The sequence below is a fragment of the Saccopteryx leptura genome, chromosome 4 (genome assembly GCF_036850995.1).
Source record: "Saccopteryx leptura isolate mSacLep1 chromosome 4, mSacLep1_pri_phased_curated, whole genome shotgun sequence".
Taxonomy (NCBI): Eukaryota; Metazoa; Chordata; class Mammalia; order Chiroptera; family Emballonuridae; genus Saccopteryx; species Saccopteryx leptura.
This window is the reverse complement of record NC_089506.1, coordinates 124,903,961-124,918,383: the sequence shown is the minus strand read 5'-3', so window position 1 is coordinate 124,918,383 and position 14,423 is coordinate 124,903,961. Positions and strand designations below refer to the sequence as shown.

Below are 14,423 nucleotides of genomic sequence, written 5' to 3'. Positions count from 1 at the left end.
GAATAAATAAAATAAAAAATAAAAAAAAAAAGAAAGCCTGTCACGGGACAAATGTTAACATTCTGGGCAGAGAGCAGTTAGTGGAACTATCAACATCCACCAGTTAACCCCAAGAGGACCAGACACGTCTACACAGCCATGCAGAGCTAATGAGCACCTGCGCAAAGCTTCACACCAGACGGGGAGGATGGCAGCGGTGGCCCTCCCGCACCAACTCTGCCTTTGGCTACAGTCCTCATTTGCAGTTTGTCACAAAAACACAAACAAGGTGGACAAAGTGGACAAAGCCCAACCTCAGGACCCACAGAAGAAAAGCAGGGATGTGATGACAGGAGAGAGGTCAGCTGGCCGGGGGAGCAACAGGACACAGATGAGGTGCCAGTCTGGGACTAAGGTCATGGGACCTCCCCAAGCAGGAGTCTCCTCCCAGGTGGAAACAACCCTATAGCAAAGCTGGTTTCTTCTTCAAATACCCACCTCTGACTCTGAGAATCACAAGAACAGTTAGAGCCCACCTATGTACAGGTCTCTGCAGCAGCCTGTATAAGATTCACTGCAGAACACTGAGGGCAGGTAAAGAAAGGTCCCAGTATTAGGGGACCTGCTGCTCTGCCCCGACTCCCGCCCCAGTGAGACAGAGGCCACTGCCTGTGGTCACAGTGCTGTGAGCCCCCCAGCAGCACAGTGGGCTCACAGCCCAACCCAGCAGCCTGGCCTGGCAGAGCCCTCTCCCTAACCCACCAGTTCAATGCCAGTCCCGTGGGGCTGGCAGCTGATTCACCAGGCCACTTGAGCCTTTATCCCAAAGGGTACAGGCCAAGCAGACAGCCCCACGTCAGGGAAGGGCGAGGAGCCTGCTCTAACATCTAGAGCACAAACCCCAGCAAAGCTAGGCTGCACGTGAGCATTATGGCTGCAACAACACTGCGTAAAACCCAGAGGACCAGCCTGTGACCCAGAGGACCACATTATGGAGGACACTGCCCGCTGGCCTCCTTCCCCCTGCCTCCTAAGTGCTCCTCCTACCAGGAGGAGGTTGAGTCAGCAGCTCCAGGTCACCTGAGCATGCTCTCAAAGCCGTGCTCACAACTCTAGGTCAGTACTAGAGGGAAGGGTGAGGTGCATGTACATCAACATGCAGCAACTTGCTACGTGGCCAGTGGACTAGGTGGAAGAGCCATGCTTGTTTCCAGACAGACCCCTCTCCCCGAGGATTCTGCTCAGCCTGAAGCACCAGAAGCCCATCTGTCTAACAGCAAAATCAATGCCACCCTTGACTATACATTGGCTGTGACGGACCCCAGGGACAGGATGACCTGAGGGGAGGTGGTCAGAACCACCACTGTAACCACAAGTGTTGCAGTGTGGCCATGTGGATTAACTGAGAACTGCCAAACACTCCGGCAGACCATGCATCCCAACACTATACATAGGACGGTGGCTGCTGCTGCACACAGACCTGGTGGGAGGAGAAAGCGCTCCAGCAGCGAGGTGTATCATGATGACCCATTAAAGGGCACTTTCTGTCCCCTTACGCAGACGCACACGCTGGATGGAATGGGCTTAGTCAGGGCCGCTTCAGGGTCTCTGCTGACACAGAAAGTTTTAGCACATTGCTTCACCTGCCTGCATAAGTTATAAACACCCACAACACCCTGCTCTCCAGCAGCACAAGGTCCGCATCCCCACCAAGGGGGCGCTGTGGCCCTGCTTCTGGCTGGGAGTAGCCTCTGGGGACAGAGCAGAGACAAGACCCACCATCTGCACCTTCCATCGGCTCTAGCTCCTAAATGATACCTGCACTAAACTGCTGAACCTCAACCTGTTAGAAGAGTTTCAGAAAGATAAATCCTGCTGTGTACGCTTGGCTCTATAAACCACACTCTCACCAATGAAGAGCCATGCTTGTTTGAAACTTTCAGCGGAGACTTACAACAAAAGGAGGGAGGTTTATTTAACTGTTGAGTTTTCAGCTGAGACAACATCTGGCACTTTCCTTCCCATCTCCTCAGAACACAAATTTTTAATGTACCTGCCCGGTAATAAGGCAAAGCCTTAAATTTAATCAGAAGACATATTTCATCTGTGGCAAACTGATAAATTATGTAGAAAGGCTCGGTCAGCCTGGCAAGGAAATCTAGGGCCCATAGTCTGGCACATATCATGGTTTCTCTAAATTCCTTCTTGACCCCAAATCACCTTTATCAAATGTTTATTCCTGATTAGTTCAAGCCAGAAAAGAAAGGAGGAGTAAGCAGACCATCAGGATGCTGGCAGGGTCCCAGGGGCTGTCTCTGCACTTCACAAAGGGACTGTGACAGTAGCACTCCTCAGCCTGTCCACCCCAGGGCAACGCAAGGATGCCCACAAGCACCCATGGAAACGACTTCTTCCAGCTGCATGACCTCTGTGGGTCTTGCAGTAAAGGGCACAGAGACAGGGAAAACCAGAGCTGTGGGCAGCTGTAACAAAGGTCTAGGAACTTAATAACGCTGTCCATTGTTTTACTGCAGATGGCACACGCCCCTCACGATTACTGCAGAAAACCGGAGAGCCCTGAGGAGTGCAGGCAAGTGCTGTGTGCGGAGCTCCACAGTGCTTCAAAGGACCTTGATTTACTGTTAGGATCCAGGCACCTTGTGCACAAACGTCTTAGCTTGTAATTGCCTCATGTTTTGTGCAAACTCTAGAGGCAGCATGAGGTGGGTTACACACAGAGATCCACACTGTGGGATGACAGGCCTCCCTCCCCTCCTGTATCCACGTAAGACCAGAGGGTAGAGGTGTCACTTGCCCCAGTGTGTGCCCAGTGCAAGGGGCAGAGTGGGTGGAGGGCGACCACCAGCCAGACAGTCAGGATCCTGCTCTGCATTGATGTGGCTCCTTTCTGAAACAGACGACGCCCACTAACATTTGAAGCAGTGAATGTGAAATATTTTACCCACTTAAAAATGAATGCAATGGTCTTGGCATCCAAAGAGGAAAACAGTAAATATTCATTGTAGTGGTTCTGCTTCTTGAATGTGGCTGCCTCTTTCCAGGCTGCCTCCATACATTATTCCGATTCCACGTTTCCACACACCCAGATGGAGTCCTACCTGTACCTCTTCTTCAGCGTCCTATAATCTGAAACATTCTCTAGAACCAGCACTTCCAGCTAGCTCTCCTTCAAAAAATTATGCTGCAGATCATCCTTGGAATCCCACCAACTTTCACAAATTTGGTGGGATTTCAGGTCATGCAGACTAACCATCTCCCTGGAGGACACACCCTGTCCACACTGCACGCCTCCACCATCAAGAGAGGCAACTTCTCCATCTAGTATAAGATTCTGCCCTGCCATTTCTGGACCTGCGAACAGGTTCCTAAATAAACGTCACCACATGGAAATGCCTCTTCCAGGTTCCAGGGAAGAAAGCTGTTAGTCAGAAATTTAGGTTTAGAACAGGGGTCGAGAACCTTTTTGGCTGAGAGAGCCATGAACACCACATATTTTAAAATGTAATTCCGTGAGAGCCATACAATGACCCGTGTGTGTTATGCATTATCCAATAAAAATTTGGTGTTGTCCCAGAGGACAGCTGTGATTGGCTCCAGCCACCCGCAACCATGAACATGAGCAGTAGTAAATGAATGGATTGTAATACATGAGAATGTTTTATATTTTTAACATTATTTTTTTTATTAAAGAATTGTCTGCAAGCCAGATGCAGCCATCAAAAGAGCCACATCTGGCTTGTGAGCCATAGGTTCCTGACCCCTGGTTTAGAACAATAACAGATTCTGCTTTAGAAGATTCCATTTACGGCCCAGTAGCATAAACAAGCTGCTACTGGCCCTGGCCGGTTGGTTCAGCGGTAGAGCGTCGGCCTGGCGTGCGGGGGACCCGGGTTTGATTCCCGGCCAGGGCACATAGGAGAAGCGCCCATTTGCTTCTCCACCCCCACCCCCTCCTTCCTCTCTGTCTCTCTCTTCCCCTTCCGCAGCCAAGGCTCCATTGGAGCAAAGATGGCCCGGGCGCTGGGGATGGCTCCTTGGCCTCTGCCCCAGGCGCTAGAGTGGCTCTGGTCGGGGCAGAGCGACGCCCCCTGGTGGGCAGAGCATAGCCCCCGGTGGGCGTGCCGAGTGGATCCAGGTCGGGCGCATGTGGGAGTCTGTCTGACTGTCTCTCCCCGTTTCCAGCTTCAGAAAAGTACAAAAAAGGAGAAAAAAAAAAAAAAGAAAAAGTAAGGCCTGTTGGCACAGATCCAAATCCCCACTAAGTAATGGCCTTCCAAGGAATAAAAGTCCCTTATTCTCAACTAGACAAGTAAGAAATGCAAAGCACAGATACTCTAAGACACAGAGATGCTTCATAGCATTAGCCACCCAGCATTGTGAGTAAAAATGACCTCAGGGTCCCGTCTTAGTGAGAAACTAATTCATTTCTGGCTGTTTTCTTCATCTGTAATGTAAATAATGTACAAAGAATTCCTAATCCAGTTGTGTGGATAAATATTTCACAGGTGGAAGCCCAAGTGGGCAAGTCTTCCCCAGGGGCTCTAAGAACTCGGCTTCTAGAAGGCTGCCAGCTAGAGAAGGAGCAGGGACAAACAGAGGCACCAGCAAAGGCACCTGTCCACCGGCTTGGCCACCTGGCCACTGGCCTTTCTCATCACATCCTTAGGTACCTCCAGACCCAGCCCATCAACCAGAGTGGAATGGAAAGGTGCCTCCAGAAACACCCAAAATCTCTTGTGGAATAAAACCCTCAAAGCAGCTGATAAGAATGGAGAAGGAAAACAGGTTTTGGGTGGTTCACAAACAACTTAAGATCTGAAAGGCAACTTGACAGAGCTCCCACAGCCCACGCCACTCTTCTTTTACTGAAGAACTGTAAGAAGCAGGCAACAGAAGACAGTGATCAAAGGCAGAGCGCAGAGCAGGTGTCATCTGCATGCTGGCCAGCCACCATGTCTCTCAACTGTCTGGAAACAGAAGACAGGAGCAATAGCTCTGACTAGTGGAGTTAGAGGAAAGTTACTGAGAACTCATTTCCTGTGCAAAATAGAAACCGTGATTTACTATAACATGGAAATGACCTTTTCTTTTCCAAAGATTCTGGGAGGGGGAGGGGGAACTTCAGCAAAACAAGTAACAGACTAGCCAGTTCATGATGTACTTGAAGGGGAAAGGCAGTAAGGGGAGCCTGATGGTGGAATCACAGGAGCAATGACGCCACAGGTTCTGGCCTCAATTCAAACTACATGCGGTCTGAGAGAGAGAGAGAGAGAGAGAGAGAGAGAGAGAGAGCAAACAAGGACACTCACCCGGGGCTGCCAGTTCTCGTACTGCTTCTGCAGGTTGGCACCAATGGTCTCCAGCGCCTTCTGTGGACCCATCGACAGTGGATCTGAGGGAGCAACAGAAGGAAAGAGAGCTTTACATGGGCATGCCTCCTTTGCCACCCTCTTCCCATCTCCCTGTACAGAATTCACGTCAAGTCGCTGACTAGAGAGCACACAACAGGGCGTGAGCTTCTTCTGTGCTGACCTGTGACGGGGCCGCTCAGGCTCCCACTTCCCACACAGGCTTGGCAGCACAACTTCTCCCCTTTCTCGAGAAAACTGGTTTCATCAAAGTGGCACCAGGACTAGCTTTTGTCCATCCCATGTATCTTGGCACCTGTGGTTTGTACTATGCCTAGCTTCCTCTTGTGATCCGTCCACACATGTCTTGTGGTCTGTCCACAAACACCGTGAACGGGAAGGGCCACACCCAGACCACAGCTCTTCCCCTCCCATCTACCACGTGGCAGTTCTAAAGTGCATGGGGGCAGGAGGCAGACACAGAGGGATGAAGATGTGATGCTCTAAATCACCTGCATCAGGACCTCTGTCCTCCTCAGAACATCAGTTTATACAGAGCCTCAAGTCCTCTTTGAGATAACTCCAGCCCAGCATTTAAGAGTTAGGGTGAAACAGAGGTCATCTCAGACATGTAAACACTAAAAAAATCTGGGCCTCGTGTTCCTCTTCTTGGGAAATAAACCACCAAAGAAGGCAACAAAGGATCCAGGAAATAAGAGAGAGAGAGAGAGAGAGACACCCTAAAACACCCATGTACTGACTGGGTCTAGACACCATGGAGTTCAAGGGGGATGTTTGAGCACTGAAAAAATCATTATTCACATTTGACAGAGTTACTGGAATATAGGTAAAAAGTAAAATAAAATCCTCAATTCACAGTAAATTTAGCAAATAAAAGTAACTGGCAACTTTGTAACTACAGGAGAAAAATGTCATACACACAGGAGAAAAGACTGAGCCAGAGGCCTGCTCTGGGGAGGGTGGTGGGAAAAAATTTCTTCATACACCTTCAGTCTTATTGGATTTTTGAGCTACATGTACATGTTACTTTGATATAAAAAAATAATAATAACAATGAATTATCAAATTAAGGACCAGGATTTTAGAGCTGGAAGAGCCCTTCACCATGAGTATGTCAAAGTTGTCAAGGACTTTTCACAGTGGAGACGCCAGGCCCTGCCCTGGAGTCCAGGTCAATGGATTCAAAAGAGTGGGTCAGTCAAGAACAAGGGAAACCTGGTGAAAATCAGGCTATAACTAACTTGCCTGAAAGAAGTGTGGTAAAGATTATTAGAGTCCACCACTCAAGAAAGTAGGTATTAATTTTGATCCCACTTTGTCCTGGAAGCAACAGGGCCGAGGCCTCAAACAGCTCTGAGGACCCATTCGCTGTGCTGTGATCTTAATCCCAGACAGCAAGACAGGAACCAATGGAGTCTGAAGAGGACAACTCCAGGTCCACCTCAGGCACAGGCAGAGCAGGCAGGAACCACTGCAGGCCAGCCCTACCTGGGCTTGACCAGCACCAGCAAGGCCAAAGCTAAAAGGACAGAGCACACCCCAGAGCCCCTGTGCTGCGCTGGCTGAAGTCTGTGCTCACAAGAACAGAAAGATAAGAGGCCTGTCCAGGAACCCATTGATCAGATGCCACTCAAGAACCCCGATAAAAGGAAGGAGGGGAAGCCCAAGGCCCCGAAACTACACTCCACCTTGAACTTCACCTCCTGGAATGCCCTGTCCTCTCCCTGTGTTCCCCAGTGTGGAAAGCAAGACCTAGTCGGACAGCACCATGGCCACGCTTCTCTGCACCAAACGCGTTCCCGCGGACACCAGATCCCTCATTAGCGGTGGCAGCCTGACAGCAGCCACTCTGTTCCCTGGCCTTGATCAAAGTGCATTCCCACACAAGGGAGGAGCAGAGCAGCTCCTGGCCATTCATCAGGCTGTGGTCAACTAAGTGGGTGTCACATCTCATCTCCTGGGAGGCCCTGCAGCCAATTAATACTATGGTTTCCTTCCCAGAATGTGACAGTGAGTAGGAGGGGGGACAGCGAGGGCTGGGGAGAGGGAGGGAATGAGACAACTAGAAGGACACATATACTACTGCGTTAACTAAGCTAAACTAAATAAATAAATTAAATTCCTGTGTGGATATTGTTGAGACATCAATCTGATGGGGGTGGGGGCAGTGAAGTAGCCAGAACATAAATTTAAAGTTGTAGTTGCATTTCAATAAAATACTTCTAATGCCTTCATGGCTCATGTGTAACAAACCGGATGGCCAGAACTGGAAGGGAGAGTAGATAAAAATCAGCACTTGCATAAGACACTAGCTTTGCATCAGTCTTCCTATCTGCAGCTCTTGAGCAAACCCTTCTGTGGTCATGACACTTAGAACTCTACACGGACGGAACGTCATACAACTGACCTCAAAACACAGGAGAGAAACTGGTCAAGTGACCTGGTCTACGGTCATAAAGGTTATCAGTGGTGCTGGCACTTGGCCAACTGGAAAAGTGGAGCATTCTTTCCATCCCCTGCTTTCCATCACACATAACTGCCCTATCCACCTTTCCTACAAAACACAGCCTGCACAGCACCACTGACTCAGGTGCTGATCCCAAGGTTCTCCACTGATGTCAGAGAGCCTTCTTCTTCCTGGCTGGGTTTCCAAAGACCCTGATGAGGGCAGGAGCCCAGGCGCAGGGTTCCACTGACCTCTCTGCTCTCAACCTGCCCCATGGGATCTTTTAAATGGCACTTCTGTGATGTCACTCCTCCCCTCAAAGCCTCCAGTAACTCCTGGTGTTCCACTTAGGTGACACACAAAATCAGCAAAACCCAATATAACATAGCTGTAGAGAGTGGAGACCTGGGGGGAAAGGGGAGGACTGGAAGGTGAGGACAGATAAGACTGGGCCTCTGGCAGCTGGTCGTGTTTCTGATCGTTTGGGAAAAGTTATCAAACTCCACGCCTATATCCATGCACTTCTCTGCCTGCATGCTACACTTCTCCACAAACTTACAGCTAAAAATCATGCAGAGCTCACCGCTCTGTGTAGCTTGTATTCAGTGGCCACTCCATAAATATTTGTTATTGACTTACTGAGTACCACTATTAGACCAAGAGCAAATTTCTCTGTATGACTTTGAAGGACTCTGCCACTAATTAGTCATGTAACTTTGAACAAAGAATTTTTAATTGAGAAAATACACAATGGCAAAGGGCCACTCTGAAATTGGAAGTGGCTTTTAATGGCTCTGTATTATATACTACCATAATATCACCTGCACGTATTTTATAATTAGTAGTGTACATAATGAAAGGCATTTCATCTTCCTGAGACCGGGGGCAGAGCTGGGAGCCCCAGGCTGCACAGCCCATGCCAGGAATGCTCTCCACAAGAGCTTTCTCCACAGTCCAGCATGCTAATCACCAACCTCACTCCAGAGCCAGTGCTGTGCAAACACCAAGCACTGACAGATGCTCAGCAGAGCAGAGGGTGTGACTGGGATGTCCTGTGTTAAAGCGCAGGCCTAGTCATGTGCACCGTCGTCACTCTCACAGGGCAGGCAGGAGAGGTGCCCAGCAGGCTCCAGTCCTCCTCCAACACAGATGGAGGCACTACTATGCAAGGGCCCAAAGAGCAAAGGTTGCAGCTGCCGGTGCAAGGTGCCAGGGCACAGAGCAGCAGGTGCTCCTACAGCCCCATTCCCAGGGTGAGCCCAGCAGAGGCTCCAAGGTCTCAGCCGCCACAGCTGGCTCCTTCTCCTTGGATTCTCAACCCTCGCCTCCCCCTGCAAAGCCCCTCCCTCCACACGGCCAGTCCTGACTCCTTTGCCCACAGCATTCTCTGAGTTCTCAAGCCACTAGTGGTGGCCCTTGTCAATGGTGCCAGTCTCATGTACTGTGCACAGGAGCACAACCCCATGTCTGCTGTGCTCACCTCTGTGCCACCACCTGAGGTTCCAGTGCAACGTGTTGGCCAACTAGACGGACCTGCTGTAGGAATGAAGCAAGGACAGCTGTGACGCTGCCTGTACCTCCAGCTCCACCAGTCAATCACCACCTTCATCTACACAGGGTCTCAGTGCCCTCACATGTGAACGGAAAAGGAAAATGCTGCTCTTGGGAATAAGGGGAGACAGAGCCGAGTGCCCTCCAAGTATTCCTGTAGGAAAATAGTTTCCAAGCTCCTGACAAAGCTCCAGCCTTCTTTACTCCTAGGGGACACAGGAGCCACAGGCCAGCAAGGGAAAGTATCTGAGCTAAAGAGCACGTCCTCCCGCTCAGCTTCCCGCTATCTCTACTCTGCTCTCAAATGAGGCATCTCTCCAGCAGGCGCAGCACAACCAAGCTAGCAGGACTGCTTTCCAGGTCACCGTTGTAGCATTCACGTCAGGCCACAGCCATACAACCTCTCCCCTGCTTCTCTGGGAAGAGAGGAGTGTCATCTCTGTAAAAAAGAGCGTGTCTTACTATCTCAAGGAATCAGCGGGCGGCAGGGCAGGGGTGGAACCTGTCCGAGCCCGAAAATGCCCAAAAGCCACCTCCTGCTCAGTCCACAGCAGTTGCTAAGGGCCTGTGGCTGGAACTCACGGTGTGCACCTCCCCTGGGCAGCAGTGGCCACAGGGTGATGGCAGGTGCTTCAGAGGCCACATGCTCACTCAGCATCTCGGTGTGTTGCCTACTTGTTTGTCCTGGCAATATGGTTCTTGTCACTATCAGAAAACCTCAAGTGCCACTTCATGAACACTGACATTCTCTGAGCCTTTGGAAGGAGCCTCTCCCACATGTTTGGGATCCACAAACACAGAACAGAAAGAAGAGTCCATCCCTTTCTCAGTCACCACCTCATCCCTGAGACCAGAGAGAGCAGCACCACTGTCTCAGCAGTGGGAGCATCACCTCAGAACCCTGCGCTGCCCCACACAGACGCCCCATGCTCCCAGGTCTGGGGTGAGGCAGGCAGACACCCAGCTACTGCCTGACATGTCCAGTGTTCTGTATCATCCTGCACTCTACCAGGCATCTGCTAAGACCTCCAGGCAGGACCGAGCCACTGTGCCTGGGGCAGACCTCTCCTCTGGAGTGCGCACACAGGTGGGCAGGTGCAGGGAGCAGCTTTGCCAGCACCTGCGCTCAGCTGCATATCTGCTGCCAGAGAAGCCCCTCTGCCAAGGAGAAGGTGCTGTCCTTGGCCCCATGTGCCGAGGAGAAGACAAGGCTCAATGGAGGCAGGGAACCTGCAGAAGCTGCGCAGCTGGTGTAAAGGAAGTGGGTCGTGAAGGATGCCAATCTCTGGCTTCAGGGACAGAGCACAAGAGGCTAAGACCCAATATAAGACCTCAGCCAGCTGTCTTCTGAGGTCTTTTCCAGTTATCTGACTGCACCGACCCTGCAGAGTGTCTTCCGTCCTGAGCAACGACATACTCCAGGCACTCAGGTTTTGGGAAAGGCAGAACCAGCCAGTCAGGTCATGGAGCCGGGTTCCCCTGCTGCCAGCCAGGCCACCCTACAGCTTCACTCCTGTGTCCGCATCATAAGCCAGGCTCCTACTCCTACCAATTGCCTGGCCCCAACTCTCACTCAAATGTAGCTGCAGCTGTGACAATGCCATCTGAAAAGGCTCACCTAGTACCTCCCACACTCCTTCCACAGGGCCTCTGTCACATGCGGTACCCCTCCCCACACATGCAGGGCCCTGGCCCAGCTCCTCAGGTCACTGCCCCTACCAGGCAGGCCTCCAGCTACCTGCCAGCTGGCCCTCCTCTGCGTGCCCCAAAGCACCTTGCCTTCCCAGGTGCAGCTCTATTCCTGTGGGAGACAGGCTGTAAACTGACAAAGTTCTTAGGGCTTAGTTTAAGACTAACCTCTTACCCACCCTTTTAAGACTAAGATCTTCCCACACCCTTGACTGTTGCATGGTGGGGAGTGGTGTACTCTTATAAGGACTCCTGTTTATGCCTCAGATGTGTAACTCTGTATCAGAGACTTCCTTATTTGCATATGGCTCTGCACTATAAAATAAAGCAGACCAGGGCTTTGCTCTTGCAATCTAAAGGTATTGCAGAGACCTTCCGGTCCCATCCTTTTTCTGAGTTTATTTCTTTATTCAGCACCATTCTCATTCAGGACTTGGACAATTACTAGCCAAGCTGGTCCGCGGCAAGTGGCACCCAAACACGGACCTGAGAAAGAAAAAACTAAACTAAAGGCAGGTGATGGAACTTCCCAAGTGTGCACAGTGAGTAGAGAAAGTTTTCAGGAAAAGTATAATCAGGAGTAATAAATTATGAGAAAATTAGGGTCAAAAGTAAGGGACCTTTTTTTTTATTTTTTTTTTCTGAAGCTGGAAACAGGGAGAGACAGTCAGACAGACTCCCGCATGCGCCTGACCGGGATCCACCCAGCACGCCCACCAGGGGCGACGCTCTGCCCACCAGGGGGCGATGCTCTGCCCATCCTGGGCGTCGCCATGTTGCGACCAGAGCCACTCTAGCGCCTGAGGCAGAGGCCACAGAGCCATCCCCAGCGCCCGGGGCCATCTTTGCTCCAATGGAGCCTTGGCTGCGGGAGGGGAAGAGAGAGACAGAGAGGAAGGCGCGGCGGAGGGCTAGAGAAGCAAGTGGGCGCTTCTCCTGTGTGCCCTGGCCGGGAATCGAACCCGGGTCCTCCGCACGCTAGGCCGACGCTCTACCGCTGAGCCAACCGGCCAGGGCAGGGACCTTTTTCTTTTTGTACAAATGTTTTTATTTGAGGAGAAGCCGTTGCCTGGGGGGTGCCAGAGGGAGCTAGAAAAGGAGGAATTTGGATGTGAGAGGAAGAAGGGGGTGAACTAGATGCCTCCAAGCCTGGGGACGACTCAAAGGGTGGGGGTGATGCGGCTGTGGCCTACTTAACCTTGATGTCTCTGCAGCCCTCTGCTCCTTCTTACCTTTATCCAATTGCTTCCAGGGTCTCTAGCTCAGCGTTTTGGAGATCCCCACTCCAACAAGCTTTAGATCAGGTTCAAGATATAACAGATTACATCAGAATATGCACTGATATTGGGCCTTCATACATGCAAGGTCTGGCTACTGCCGCAGTGCTTCAGGGGAGGCTTCCAGGACAATACTTAATAAAGGGCAGGACAAACAAAGGAAGGGAGGCTGGAAGTACTTTTGCCAGTAGATCTTATTTACAATGCGGGAGTTTACAGCATATTGCTAAAAATTGTCCTACCCCCCCCCCCCCATATCAGTCTCAGCCTCCCCCTCAAGGGCAGCCAGCTCTTAGAGCTCCTAGCCTCTGCCCACACTGCAGGAGAGGAAAGCATAGGGTAAATAAATGTAAATCTAAGTATATTGCCAAAGGGCAGGTGAGTCAGGGAGACAAACAACAGGGCCTTCCCTGGCCCCATCCAACAGTAGGGGCAATGTCAGTGTTTCCTTAGCAAATTCTGATTCCAGCAGGCCAAACATCACCCAGTTATCCCGAGCAATGGCAGGGCGGCTGCTCCTAGTTCTCTCTGGCTACTTAGTCTGCTGCTCAGCTAAAATTGAGGTAGAGGAGAAGTTTTGTCATGGTCCATCTGAACAGCCAGTTACCGCAACTATGGAATTTGAGAATGGTTAGGAGACTCAGCTATTAAAGTTACAGCTTTTCCTGTTATTGTCTGATTTTCTTTAATGTTTTAGCAATAATCCTCTGAACTATTATTTTGTTTCTTTCCTATTCTTTGCCTGGAAATTTAGGCAGGAGACCCCTGGTGGATCTGACTGCAGAATTTCCCATGCAGCTGCCAAGAGCAGATTTTCTCAGGGAGATTTTGTTAGTTCCATTCTCCTATGTCCATCAGAAAATGCCCTGACTGAGATCAGGCAGGCATCTTTCTAGTCTGGTTGTGCTCTGAAATCCCGGATTTCTCTCTAGTTTGTCTAACTCTAGTTTCTGTTTATTTTTTGTCTGATGTTGTCTAAAATGGGATTTTTAAGGCCTAAATTAAGTTCTTGCATGCAAAAAATTGGAAATGTCAGCTCTTATATTGAAAATATAAAATATTTTCATCCCTACATTTTTGCTTTAAAATTGGAACATGTAAGGAGCACTCATTTAAATAGAATGGAATGTAGATCCTAAAGACTTGCTAATTTAGTTGGTGCTTTGTAAGGTGTGTACTTTGTTTTCTGAATTGAGAGCAAAATAGCAACTCAGGTATTAAGATTAATCAGATTTAGAGCATGCCCATCAAACACTTAAAAATAAGAAGGAGGGAGTCATATCCTGGAACTCTAGCAAATCTTCTTTATCATGCTCTTTTTACTTTAAAAAGTTTTTAAATGCTGATGTACAGGGCCATTCAGTGGCTTAAAGACTAAAATCCAATAAGGAAAGCCTTCTCTGAAGTGCGATGGAAGGACTCGCTCACAGGAATCTGGCAAGGGCCAGACCTGTCTCTTACACGGCCGAGGATATGTGTGTGTTTTTCCTAGGACTGCTGAGGCTCCTCAGTGGGTTCCTGAATGTTTGGTGAGACACCAAGAGCCAGAAGGAAAGACTCACTCCACAAGAGCAATTGTATAAGGTCTATTTTACTATGCTCTCATCCCCTTCTCTGTCAAACCTGTTCCATCTATCAAATCCTCTTAGCACACCCCAAACCTCCTCCTCCTGCAAATTCTGCTGTCCCTCTGTCTTCTCCCAATCAGCCCCCAATAAACAGAAAAAGCTTAAAAAGGCAGAGAAGGGCCCTCAAACCCCTCAACGAGATCTCCTGAGTATGGCTTTTAAGGTCTATAATAACCAAGAGGAACAGAAGAAAGCAGACAGAGCCCAAAGAGATCAGGCAAAATGCTGGCTCTTGGCAGCCACCCTTAAAGGCTCCAATGTCTCTAAGAAGCCTCATAAGACTCCATCAGGGCCCTGCTTCAGGTGTGAAAAGGAAGGTCATTGGGCAAAAGTCTATCTGGTTCCTCGGCCCCTGCCAGGGCCATGCCCTTGCTGTGGGAAAAAGGGACTGGAAGGTAGACTGCCCCCCTCGCTCCTCCAAGGGAGGGTTCAGTCCAAGGGAGGGTTCAGTCTCTTGCAGCCC

General features: G+C 50.1%; 1 protein-coding gene across 1 annotated transcript in view; it reads right to left on the bottom strand.

Moving 5' to 3' along the window:
- The window catches only part of RPTOR (regulatory associated protein of MTOR complex 1), a 237,071-nt gene that overhangs the window by 148,146 nt on the left and 74,502 nt on the right, over window positions 1–14,423 (bottom strand). Inside the window, exon 3 of the mRNA XM_066381484.1 lies at window positions 5,310–5,392. Coding sequence (XP_066237581.1) covers window positions 5,310–5,392 — 83 coding nt within the window. The remainder of the gene's footprint in view (window positions 1–5,309; window positions 5,393–14,423) is intronic.